Source organism: Oryx dammah, unplaced genomic scaffold, assembly GCF_014754425.2.
Source record: "Oryx dammah isolate SB20612 unplaced genomic scaffold, SCBI_Odam_1.1 HiC_scaffold_10, whole genome shotgun sequence".
Lineage (NCBI taxonomy): Eukaryota > Metazoa > Chordata > Mammalia > Artiodactyla > Bovidae > Oryx > Oryx dammah.
In genome coordinates, this window is record NW_024070194.1 from 8,553,943 (window position 1) to 8,566,463 (window position 12,521).

At 51.3% G+C, this 12,521-nt stretch overlaps 1 protein-coding gene across 2 annotated transcripts; it reads right to left on the minus strand.

Moving 5' to 3' along the window:
* Positions 1-675: 675 nt before the first annotated feature.
* On the minus strand, positions 676-11,900 carry CD40 (CD40 molecule). Of its 2 annotated transcripts, none has more exons than XM_040248208.1 (9): positions 11,754-11,886; positions 8,292-8,370; positions 7,842-7,967; positions 7,413-7,559; positions 6,677-6,770; positions 3,826-3,887; positions 1,842-1,940; positions 1,707-1,735; positions 676-1,244 (listed from the first exon to the last, which is right to left on the minus strand). In XM_040248208.1, the coding sequence occupies exons 1-9, from the start codon at positions 11,802-11,804 to the stop codon at positions 1,077-1,079; spliced, it is 855 nt and encodes a 284-aa protein (XP_040104142.1). In that variant the 5' UTR covers positions 11,805-11,886; the 3' UTR covers positions 676-1,076. The 2 variants fall into 2 exon arrangements, with proteins under 2 accessions (XP_040104142.1, XP_040104143.1); XM_040248209.1 differs by having other exon boundaries at positions 693-1,244; positions 1,854-1,940; positions 11,754-11,900.
* Between the last annotated feature and the right edge of the window lie 621 nt (positions 11,901-12,521).

A 12,521-nucleotide genomic window follows, 5' to 3' on the forward strand; every position in this document is an offset into this window, starting at 1 on the left:
ATTTACGCTCAGAAAGCACCCTAATTCTGAGAGCCTGACAGCATGTGAAGCAGCTCATGTCACCCAGCGTGTCCACCCCCGCTTTTCTTTTTACATGTTTGATGACTTTTTAATTACATAAGCAGTGTGTGAATTCACTCTTCTTGGGGGGGGGGGGGAAATGAAGCATTATGGGAAAGTCAAATCTTTCTTTAACCAACCCTCCCCCGGACCCTTCTTCCCTAACTGAGACAGTACAATTCTTCGAGCTGTGCAAGTTCTGTGTGTCCTTCCAGGACCCCCGTCTATGCCCACATATATAACACTCAGTGTTTAATATGTATCTGTAGGTGATATGTCATATTATTTGGGGTTGTGTGTGTGTGCTCAGTCACGTCCCACTCTTTGCAACCCCACGGACTGTAGCCCACCAAGCTCCTCTGTCCATGGACTTCTCCAGGCAAGAACACTGGAGTGAGTGGGTTGCCATTTCCTCCTTCAGGGGATCTTCCCAGGGGTTGAACCCACATCTCGTGCATCTCCTGCATTGGAAGGCGGATGCTTTAGCACTGAGTCTCCTGGTTTGGGGTTGCTGCTGCTGCTGCTAAGTCGCTTCAGTTGTGTCCGACTCTGTGCTTTTAAAAAAAGTTTCTGTGCCCACCGTTCTGCAACCTACTTTCCCCCCCATGACAGTGTTTTTAAGATCTGTTGCATAAATATATTACAGTTTTATTTAGCCAGTCCCCTGGTGATGGACAGTTAAGCAGTTTCCAGTTGCTCACTGTCACAAACAATACTGCGATGCATATCCATGAATCTGCCTCCTGGGCTCAGAGCAGCCACCGAATCACATCTGTCAGCAACGAACCGCTCGCGGGGGTGGAAGGTCTGGTGGATATTATTGTATGTCCTCCCCAAAGTTTTGTTACCATCGTTAAAAACAGGTCGGGAGATTGACCGGGCTCCAGGGCTGGGGTGAAAGGCGCCCCAAGGTGAACTGTTTCTGGGCTGCAGGGCGGCTGTCGCCCTCCCACGCAGCAGCAGCCTCAGGTTCGTGTCCATGGGCCCGGCTGCCACGCCCCCGGGCGCCCGCGGCCTCATTCTCGCTCCTGCACGGAGATGCGGCTCTCTTTGCCGTCCTCCTGGGCCACCGGCTGACACCAGCATAAGGTCTCCTGCACCGGAGGAGGCGGGTGGGGGCCGGGAAAATCCTCTGGATCAATCGTCTCCACGGGATCCTGTCTTTCAGCCATAGGGTGCAGGGCCTGGGGAGACAAGGCTTGGGGTTGCCCCTAGCAACACTTCCAAGCGCTTCCCTGGAAGCCATCCCACCCCTCGCCCCTTTTCCCTTTCCCAAACCAAGGGTCAGTGCTGATTCCATGGGTGCGTCCTGCCCCCTGCTGGCCACAGCGAGGGTGTCACGAAGCTTCCGTAAGGGGAGCCCGCGGGTTAAGGAAATGTTCCTCTATCACCCACTCCTAGACCCCACACCAAGGCTCGGAAGATGCTGCTCTCCCAAGAAAGAAGAGTAAATGTCAGACTTTGCCAGTGGTGCTGGGGAAGCTCTGGGGGAAGGTGAGCTTGGGAGAAGAGAAAGGAGAAAGGGGGAGAAGCCCCAAGCCCAGAGGAGGGGGAGGGGACTGGCCCTGCCTCAATTTTGTTGCCATATAGGCAACAATGAATCAGTCTTTCTTTCCTGTCTTAGACTGTCCCCCTGGGTGACCTACCTTAGCCTGCCGCTTCTTGGTCATGTTCCCTAGAGAGGAAAATAAATAAATAAATAAAAGGATGAGGAGTCGGCAAGGCCAGATAAGGAAACAGGTGACCCGCCAACTGTCCCTCCTGCCCCATCACCTCCCCACCTGGGGACTCACTGATACAGGCAGATACCAACAGGACAGCAAACAGGACTCCCATCGTGATGGGGATCGCCACCAGGGTCCTCATCCGACTCTGGAAACCTGGAGAGAGCAAGACTTCAGCCATGGCTCCCCAACCTTTTGCCCAAAGCTGCTGTGCTTTGCTGGACTCTCGAATCCTTCTGTGTCTAAGCTCATCTATATCAGAAATTTCAAACACATGGCCCCTAGTAGAAGTGTGACCAGCAGATGTCTTAAGTGTGACTGGCATGTGTGTGTGTCTGTGTGTGTGTTTTAATTTATAATATTTGCCAACATTTTAAAATTGGGAGATTACACATTTAAAATTTAGGTATCTGGTTTCTCTTACAAATTTGGAAGATCCAGCCCCAGTGGGTCAGCAGCCCACCTGCCACCCATTGGCCAGAACTGAGCGGTGAAAGTTGCCGCTACCAGCTCGCCACACTCCCCACACCTCCCTACTTTGTGCGTTATTGGCCCAGCCTCATTTACCTCTGCACCCTTGTCTTTGTTATAGAAGAATGGAGGGGAAGGGAAAGTGTTTCTTGTGCCTAAGTCTCTATTCTATATGGGAAACTGGAAAAAAAGACCAGAGGTGTGGTAAGGACTAAAGTAAGACCAGTAAAGCACTGCCTTAGGACAAAACTGAAGGGGACACCCAAAAGCTCAGTAATCAGGATAAGTCGTATTTTTTTGGCCACGCCACATAGCATATGGGATCTTAGTTCCCTGGCCAGGGATCAAACCCATGTCTGCAGCATAGGAAGTGCAGAGTCTTAACCACTGAGCTGCCAGGGAAGTCCCAAATAAGTCATATTTTAATGTCATGTTTTGAAAAATTATATCAGGAAACTCTGGACCACCGGCCAGCTGCCTGTTTTTAAATAAAGTTTTATTGGAACTGGAGTCAGGATTACAGTGAGGCAAGTGAGGCTGGGCTGTACAAATACAGGGTTGGAGCCTGTCTTTATTTAAACTGTTGCTATTCTATTTGTTATGGAGGCAGTTTGGAACTGTGGCAACCTAGCTCTGCTGCTTATCTGTGGAGCCTGGGCAAGTCACTCCCTCTCTCTGAGCCTCAGTTTCCTCATCTGTAAAATGGGATAATACCACCTCCCCTAATAGGGCAGTGTAAATCCCTGGCGTAATAGGGCAGTGTAAATCCCTGGCGTGGGCACAGGCATTTTGGAGGCACCGCCTCAGTAATTCACAGCAATTTTTTTTTTTAAGTATTGCCTCAAATATCTATCTTGATGACAGCATTTTTCTGGTGCCCCCTTAAATATTGTGCCCAAGGCAAGTGCCTCCCTCACCTCACCCCAGTCCCAACCTTGCCAAGAGGAAAGTGAATTTTAAGGAAAAGCAGAGTGCCTTTTTCTTACCCCTGATCTTTTTCACTCATTAACTGGATCCTGCCTAATCTCTATAGTTATTTGAGTCTGTGATCTCAGCTGTAAGTCACCTCCTCATTCTAAGATCAAAACTGAGGGCCCTGGTGGCCTAGAGGTTAGGGTTCCAGGCTTTCACTGCTATGGCCGGGATTCAGTTCTTGGTCAGGGAACTGAGATTCTGCAAGCCATGTGGCGCAGCCGAAAAAAAAAACAAAACTGAGAGCCTGAGAGGAACCAATGTCACACCCGCTGGGCCTCCGTGTGCAGGGCGGCAGAAGAGCTCCAAGGGGCGCCTCCAAAATGCCTGCGCCCACACCAGGGACTTACACTGCCCTGTTAGGGGAGGCGGTGTTATCCCATCTTACAGATGAAGAAACTGAGGCTCAGAGAGAGGGAGTGACTTGCCCAGGCACCACAGGCAAGCAGCAGAGCTAGGCTGCCGCAGTTCCAAACTGCCTCCTCCTCTTGCTGGAGCGCCCCTCCCTCTTTCTCCACCAGTGCTTCCGGGTGCCCCAGTCTCCCCCTCAGCTCCCCGCCTCCTTGGCCTGCCGCGGGGCCCACTCTCCAGGACTTACCGCAGACAGCGTCTGTCTTATTCGTCCCCACGTGTTGCTCCACCAGGCCTTTTCTCTCGCAGCTGTGCACAGACATACGTACACATGCAGACACACACACAGAGAAAGAGACACTAAGTTTCCCCACTCATGAGATTTCCAGCCCCAGAGGGAGACAGCCAGCCACCAAGGGAGCATAAGTGATGTGCTCTCTCCTGTGTCGCTTGTTATGGGAATGACACAGACTGTTCATACAGAACTCGCGAGTACAGAGGAAAGACAACGGTAAACCTTGAAGGACTGAGGATAGGGAAGCCTCTGACGAGTGCCACGTGCCTGTGAACTGGGCATGGTTCAGGGTGGAGGAGGCAGAATCCACAGTGACTGGGATGCAAGGACGAGGGGGCACTGCTCAAACTTGGCACCACTGATGTCTGGGGGCCACATAATTTTTCTTCTGTGGTGGGGACTGTCCTGAATACCGTAGGATGTTTAGCAGTGTCCCTGGCCTCTACCCACTAGAGGCCAGCAGCATCCTCCTCCTCAGTCGTGAGAACCAAAATATCTCCAGATATCGTCATGTGTCCCCTGGGGGAGAAAACTGCTCAGTTGAGAATCTCTGGTTTGAGAGTCATCCAGAAAGACTTCCCTGGGGAAGTCAGATCTCAGTGGGCCCTTGAGGAATGTAAAATTTAGAACATCAGTATATTTAGGGCGTGCCAGGTGGCTCAACGGTAAAGAATCCACCTGTAATGTGAGACTCAGGTTCAGTCCCTGGGTGGAGAAGACCCTCTGGAGAAGGAAATGGCAACCCACTCCAGTATTCTTGTCTGGGAAAAGCCATGGACGGAGGAGCCTGGTGGGCTACAGGCTGTGGGGCTGCAGAGGAGTCGGCACAACTTAGCGACTGAACAACAATAACACCATATTCTCTTTAAGCAGGACAACATGATACGAAGGATTAGGTGGGTGATGAGCCAGATGGTATAAGGAAACTCTGGAAAACTGGATCTTTAGAACCAGATCACTAATTAGCCATGAAGTTTTCAGCTGGATTCAGCTGGTGGGTCACGTCAGCATCCAACCAGATGACTAAAGCTGCTTAGAGGATTTAATGGCCAAAGATCTCCCAGGAGGAGAAATGACAGAAAAATGCCTTGCCAGGAGATGATGAAGACTTGGACCAAGGTGGTTCCCAGGAGGAATGGAAAGGGATGGACAGAGAAGGACATCACAAAGGACAAAACATCTAACGCAGGAAAAAGAGAAGCTTCAAAGAAAGCACATATAAGAGAAGAGTGCTTAAGAGTTTTTGAAACACATTTACATGTCTTTTCCTCTACGCTTGTGAAATGAAGGTCATTCTCATTTTCCAAATGAGGACACCAAGGCTCAGATGAGGGTCCCAGTCCCACGTGGTCATACCCTTTCTAAGCTGAGTGAGTTTGGAACCCAGTGCTTTGGTTCTACCAAACCAAGGTGCCTCCCTTTCCCAGTCAACATTTATCAGTATAGATTTACTGAGCACCTACTATGCAGCAGATCCTGTTTGGAGCATAAGAGATACATCTATGGAAGAAAAAAAGATCGTCTCTATAGTCCAGGAGTCTGCCACTTACTGGGGACTTGCAGACAGTAAACAAAGCATATACGCGATGCTACTATTTGTGTGAAAGACCCGTTTGCATGTGTGTGCCTTTGTTTGTGCAGAGAATCTCTAGAAGGACACGTGTGGTCCAGCGGCTGCAGGATGGCTGAGGGTGACGAGGGGATGTATCACTACTGGCCCTTTTATGCCTTCTGTCCTCACGCCTGTCTTACTCATTTTTTCAAGTTAAATGTAAAAAAAAAAAAAAAAAACTTAATCAGGCGTGTGCTTAAGCGTATTCCAGGCAGAAGAGTTTAATGCAAGAGAACAAACAGTGTGTTGAGGGAATTGTAAGCAACATGATGTCACGAAGAGATCAAGAGATGGAGCTGGGAGGTCGGAGGCTGTGCAGAGGAGTCAGGGTTTCATCCCAAAGGCGCAGAGAGCCGCAGAGCATTTTAAACAGGGAATGCCGTGCTCCGAAGAGAACGGTGGAAAGCTTACTTTGGCAAAGGGATGGAGAACCAGCTGAAAGGGAGAGGCTAGAGGCAGGGAGGCCAGTGAGGAGGCTACAGCATCAGCCAGACCACAGTGATGAGGCCCAAACTAAGGCAGTGACAGGGGAGATTAGAGAGAAGGAGGAAGAGTCCCAAAACATTTGGAAGGTTAGACAGACAGGACTTAGTGACTGACTAGGGGAGACGGAGGGGGACCCTGCAACAGGTGCCCAGAGGCATGTTTGCGCCCGTCACAGCGGGTGAAGGAGCAGGCAGGTGCCCGTGGCTCACCTCCAAGGAGGTGTACCCTCGGCAGGTAGATACGACAGTCTGGGACCTAGGAGACAAATCTAGACAGATGGTGATGGGGAACGATCAAAGGAGGATAGTAACCAAAGCCACAGATGTGGAAAAGATGGTCCAGGGGAGGTGGGCAAAGTGAAGGGAGACTAGAGCCTAGAACAGAGGCCTAGAAAACCAGTTCAGGAGGAGGAAGGAGGGGCTGAGAGGGGTACAAGGAAAGGAAGAGAGGTATCACTGTGCCCCCCACAGAGGGAGAATTTCACCGAAGATCAGAGCAGCAGTGTCTGTCACCACCGAGAGGGAGCAGGCAGGAAATGCCGAAAGTGTCTTTCTGGTCGGCCGTGGGGTCCCTCGAGACATTCTAGAGGTATGTGTGTGTGTGTGGACATGGGGAGCGGGGACCGAAGGACTGGTGGCCAGAGAGAAGGGAAGCGGGTCCCATGCCCCTCTTCGGGCAGGAAACACAAGGGATGAGTCCTTATACCTTGTCCAAGGATGACACTTTTCAAAAGCAGATGACACATTGGAGAAGAAGCCGACTGGGCAGGGTTCACAGATGGTATCCAAAACCCCTGTAGCTGAGGGGGAAAGGGAGGCATTAATCTTTACAGTGGAACCCCTGTCTGGCCGTCGGGGGACTGGTGGGGAGGCAGGACCAGAAGAGCATCCTGCTTCAAAGCACTTCTCCCCACAGCACACACCTTCCCTTGCTGCAGGCAGCCCCTAAGGAGGCTTCCCCCACGGCCCTCTCGAGGCTGATGCCCACAGTGGGAGGCAGAAGGCAAAGATTCCATTTCCAACTCACTATTGTGGAGATATGGAGAAGGCAGTGGCACCCCACTCCAGTACTCTTGCCTGGAAAATCCCATGGGCAGAGGAGCCTGGTGGGCTGCAGTCCATGGGGTCGCAAAGAGTCTGACACGACTGAGCGACTTCACTTTCACTTTTCACTTTCATGCATTGGAGAAGGAAATGGCAACCCGCTCCAGTGTTCTTGCCTGGAGAATCCCAGGGACAGGGGAGCCTGGTGGGCTGCAGTCTATGGGGTCGCACAGAGTCGGACACGACTGAAGCGACTTAGCAGCAGCAGCATGGTGGAGATATCAACGTAGGCTGGTCTCTCCGCCTCTGGGGCAGAGTGACCGCTGCCCAGCCCCTCTCCTTGGGCCCTTGCCTCCTCTCTCCTGCCTCTAGAGCTGATTCCCAGACAGGCCACTTACCGATCTGCTTGACCCCGAAGCCAGGGAGACACAAGCTGTGGGGCGTGCAACTTTCGCAGGTGTGACTGGTACAGTGTTGGCCTTCATTACATACGCAAGTGGTGTCTGTATTCAAGGTGCCCTCGCTCTGGATCCGGAGCCCTAGGTCTGTGCAGAGACAGGAAGGAAGGATGGGAACCCCTTACAGGCCTTGATCCAGGGGCCCCTGATCTTCATATTTCCTGTTCTTTTCTTTTAGACCCTCTTCCTAGCAGGGACAGCAATCAAATTAGGTAACAACCAAGACAACCCAGACTCTAACCAATCAAAACAGACCCTGGCTATTAAAAAAAAAAAAAAAAAAAAAAAAGCCAGGATGGCTGTACTGTCAGGAATGAGCTGGACTGTCAGCCTGACTCCCAAGGGCCCCTTCCCCCGCAGCCCACGCACTGGGGTTGCAGTATCTGTGCTCGTGACAGTATTTCTCTCTGTTCCAGGTGGACAGGAATTCGCCTTTACCGCAGGACTGGCATTCTGTCTTGCTGACCTCTGTGCAGTCGTTCAGCAGTTTCTGTCCTGGAAAACATCCGGAAATGAGGGCGCTCCAGGTAACCCAATGAGTCAGACACTTAACTGAAAAGTGGTAAGGCTGGGCTTTAGGGAGGGGGCTTCAAAGAGGGTAGTCCCAGACCCTTCCAGCCTTCATACTCTGGTATAGGACACAAAAGAGATAGGAACCCTAGTTCTGGGTCGGCAGAAAGGAAGCTCAGAACATCCTGGGGCAGGGACAGGGAATCCCAGGGGTCATTTAAGACACAAGCTTATCGTTGACACATGAGATCTGCATGTGCCAGCAGACCAAGACAGGTCCCACGTGGGGCTAGAGGGTCGGCGTCTCACCCGGCGGGCACAAATCACAGCAAAGACTGTTTACTGGGTATTGCTTCTCTCCGCAAGCAGTGGCTGGTTCTGGGTGGACCTAAAAAAAGAATTGGATGATTTGAAGGGATCTTGAAATCTCAGATGTAGCCTCCTTGGCAGACAGGTGCAAATCAGCCAGGACAGAGGTTAGAACCAAAGTGGAAGTACAAAGCAGAAAAATGGGGCCTGTGTGTTATATGTTACATTTGTTTTTAACTAAACCGCCAACTAGTATGATGACAAAGGTACCCAGAGAATCATTCTGATATTTTACAAAGTAATTGCGCTGTTAACTCACAGTATTCATTGCACTAAATAGATCTTCCTTTTGGCTTGAGGGCTGAGTCTTTCCTCTCCCCAGCAACCCAAGAGCACATGAGGACTCCAGCATCTACCCTGGAGTCCTGAAGCTGGCTGACTCCAGCTGGTCCTAGTCCAAATGGGGGCTATATTTAGCATCTGGCCTCTTCCTTCTATTCTTTTGCTCCCCACCCTCTTCCCTTCTCCGAGCCTCGTCATGTTTTCTCCCTTCAACCTCTCATCATCTGATCATCCAACCCCTCCCTCACGAAATACAGGATGGAGCAGCTGGAAGCATAAAATCCAACTCTTTCACTTCACACGTGGTGAGACTGAGGACCAGAAAGGCCGATTCACTTGCCCAGGGTCACACAGTGATAGAATCCGAATGAGAACTCAGGTCTCAATACTCCCTCTCTCCATCAGCGTGGGTCTCACCTGCATTATTGTCACTACATCCAGGTACCACCCATGCTATTCATCACTTCTTGTTCATTTAAATACATTTATTTTCAAGGTAAACCTCATAGCATTGCCATGAGAGCAAAACTAGTATCACTTCTCATAAATAAAAGGCAACCCTAAAAATAAATTCGGCAGAAACAAAACAATGTCATTAAACCATAGCTGATTGCTTTGCTTACTGACAGCCCTCTACCCCAGGCCTGCTCCTGATTTTTGTTTTAAAAGGAGGATTAGAAGGCATTTGAGAGGTATTAACTATATTCTAGCTCCAGCGACTTCCTTCTTGAAAAATGAAAAGGATTTTAAATAGAACTGCAAAGTGAATCTATGTTGTTAATTCTACATCCGCATGGGGTTGCAGAAGAGTTGACATGACTTAGCAACTTCACAACAGCAACTGCATGCTCTCTAAAATCATCTCACACTTTGGGAACAGCCAGTTTAAAGAACAGTTTTAAGGGTCAAACAGCTTAAAGCTCCAGTCTTGACTTTGTAACACTTAACTAATTATTTTGCCTCTCTTATCCTCAGTTTCTACAACTCTAAAATGGGAGAAATAATGCCTGTCCCACAGATTGGGACTTCCTAGGTGGCCCCAGTGGTTAAGAACCCACCTCTCAATACAGGAGAGGAGACATAAGAGACATGGGTTTGATCCCTGGGTCAGGAAGACCCTCTGGAGGAGGATATGGCAGCTCACTCCAGTTTTCTTGCCTGGAGAATCCCATGGACAGAGCCCTGGCGGGCTACAATCCATGGTGTCACAAAGAGTCGACTGAAGCAATTTAGAATGCACGCATGCACAGATTAGGTTGTGAAGATGAGAAAGAATGGATGAATATGGCCTGGTATAGTGTCCAGAACATAGGAGGTGCTCATTAAATGGCACTTTTAATTGTCATACATACATAAGTATCTGCTGGGTTGCCCAGCACCCTGGCTACCAGGATCCTACCTAATTGGTGGTTCTCATTCAACTTGGGGCAGGGGAGGGGGAGCGCGCGAATTACTTACAGAAGTGTATCTTATCCCAAGCAGGGAAGAGCAAAGGTTACTGCTCCCACCATCACATCACAACACACCATCCTGTGAACGTTCTCCCCACAAGCCCATGGACCTTCCCCCCACACTCCCAGGGCAGTAAAAGTCCTCTATGCCATTTTCAAACATATGAGAAATATAGCCCCTCCTCTGAAAATGTGTCAAATCCCCAGTTCCCACTTCACAGTTTCAACCCTTCTGACATGTGGTAGCTCAGGACCAAGGCTTGGAGACTCTCACCATCTGAGAGGCTGGCTCAGAAATCAGGCAGATGTACATTTATTGGCAGGTGCCACCTAGCTAAGTGGATTGGGGCAAGCCATTTTCTCTCTCTGAGCCTGTTTGCTCATCTGTATAATGGGGGAGTTGGAAGAAATCAGACCAAGAATGCACGTAAAGTATTTTACTCAGAGCCTGACACACAGGAAGCTCTCAGTAAAAAGCCTCAGATATTGTTGTCACAGCCTAGTTTCCACCTGGAGCTAAAATTGGGACTTTGCTCTTGAGAAGCCCAGACCACCTTTCACCCTATCCCCGCTGGCTTTTCCTCCACTTCTCCTCCAAGAGCCCCCTTCCTGCCTCTTTTCTCCCTAAGAGCCATTGCTTACAGTGAAAATGAAAGTGCTGGGGCCAGAGTAGCTTCCCCACAGCATCTCTCCCCTTGCTGCTGACCCCCTACTTCATGGGTCATTCCTGCCCTGCCTTCATGCCAGAAAGTACAGCCCTTGAAATTTAGGGGGAGACCAGAGGGGTGGGGATGACAGTATCAGGTACTTGGGGGATTCCCAGCCTCCAGAATGAGGAACTACAAAAATACATTTCAACTAGAAGTGAGTCAAGTGTGGAACTCTGAAAATCCCGGAGATATGCTTGGTTGGGCATATCTGAGCCCTTCTGGCACCTGGAGAAACCTCTGCTGGTCTCCCAGCCCTTTCATGGTCCCATGAACTGTTCAAGTCCTCCGAGAGTCCCCTATGTCATTTTAAATTCAGGAGGCAGGGTCACAGCCTTGGGTATACCTCCTATGTTGGGGGTAGGGGAAGATCACCAGGATTTGGTTCTGGAGTGGGAACGTTAAAAGCTCCTTGCCTTCTCAGAGAAGCACCTGGGCCCCTGCCCTCATCCCTTGCTCCCGCAAGATGTCCTGGAAGAAGGCCACCCCAGCTGGCAAGGAGGTGATAACCACTCACAGAGGCTGGCATCTATCCACAATGGGAAAGAGACAGGAAACCGGCCAAACCCGCCCCTTCCCTTGGCTGGCCTCCCTTCTCACTTCTGAAACCCCTCACCGTCTCTTTCGGGCCAGCCTTCGAGGCAGACCCAGACTCCAGTTTTTTGACCAGATAAAGGCTTACAGCTGCCGAAATCCCCAGCCTCATCTGCGCTGCCTAGGCGTTTCCTGCGGCGACCCCACTAGGCGCCCTCTGTGGGCCACCTGGGACCCCCACCCCTGCCCGGGAGGAGAGAGAAACAGCCCATCTCATTCAGCCATGACCCCGGTACCCTACCCAGCTTCCACACCCCCACCCCAAAATCAGCTCAGAGGGTCCCCTGCCCGAAGTATCGCTTCTTTTCCCATCCCCTACTCTCTAATCTCAAATTCCCGCCTCTGGTCGGAACGGAATTTCAACTTACGGCGGTCAGAAAGAAGCCCCAGCAGAGACACTGCAGTGGCAAACGAACCATGGCGAGGTGAGAAACGACGGCCGGAGGAGAGCGCGCCGGGACTTAGGCGCTTCCAGTTCCCCTGTCCTGGCCCGGGGGCCCGCCCAGGAAAGAAGCGGGGTCTTCGGGGACCAATTGCAGCCAGCCTCGCTGGCGGAGGGGCGGAGCTCCCGGAGACACACCTCCCTGGGATTTCCCCCAGGACATTCCCGGGGAGTCTAATTCCCCAAGGAGTTTAGGGACGCGTTTTGGGGAAGGAAGCGGGGAGAAAGTGGGAAAACGTAGTTCCAAGGAGAGCTCTTCATGGGAACCCCCTCCTCCCCACGCCCCCTAGGACTACAAAGGCCGAACAGTGGGGAGGCAGCCGCTTTCTGGGGATGGGGATGAGGAGTTGGGAGAGAGGCGAAGGGAGGGGAGAGAGATCCCTATGGGTGTTAAGACTCCTCCACCCCGCCCCTTTCTTCCCCGCCGCCTCCGGCAATCCCAGCGGAACCGAAAGTGTCGAACGCCGCGGATGGAGAGGCCTAAGGAAGTTCCCAGAAAACGGGAAGGCCACGCTGGGTGGTGGAAGCAGGTTTGGAGGGGGCGAGGGGGGGCTTTCAAGGAAAAGAGTTTCCCAACTTACAGTTTCGCTCTCTTTCAAAGGAAATTCCCTCGCGTGGGCGCCGCGTCCCAGCGAGCCCCCTCCCTCATCCCATCCATCCATCCATCCGTCCGTCCATCTATCCATCCACCCAT

What these genes read in the sequence shown, in the direction of transcription:
- CD40 (XM_040248208.1), bottom strand. Translation starts at nt 11,804, where the DNA reads ATGGTTCGTTTGCCACTGCAGTGTCTCTGCTGGGGCTTCTTTCTGACC. An exon ending in GGGGCTTCTTTCTGACCGCC is followed by an intron (nt 8,371 to 11,753) that starts GTAAGTTGAAAT and finishes TTCTTTTTTTAG; the next exon opens with GTCCACCCAGAACCAGCCAC. An exon ending in AAGTGTCATCCTTGGACAAG is followed by an intron (nt 3,888 to 6,676) that starts GTATAAGGACTC and finishes GTCTGTGCACAG; the next exon opens with CTGCGAGAGAAAAGGCCTGG.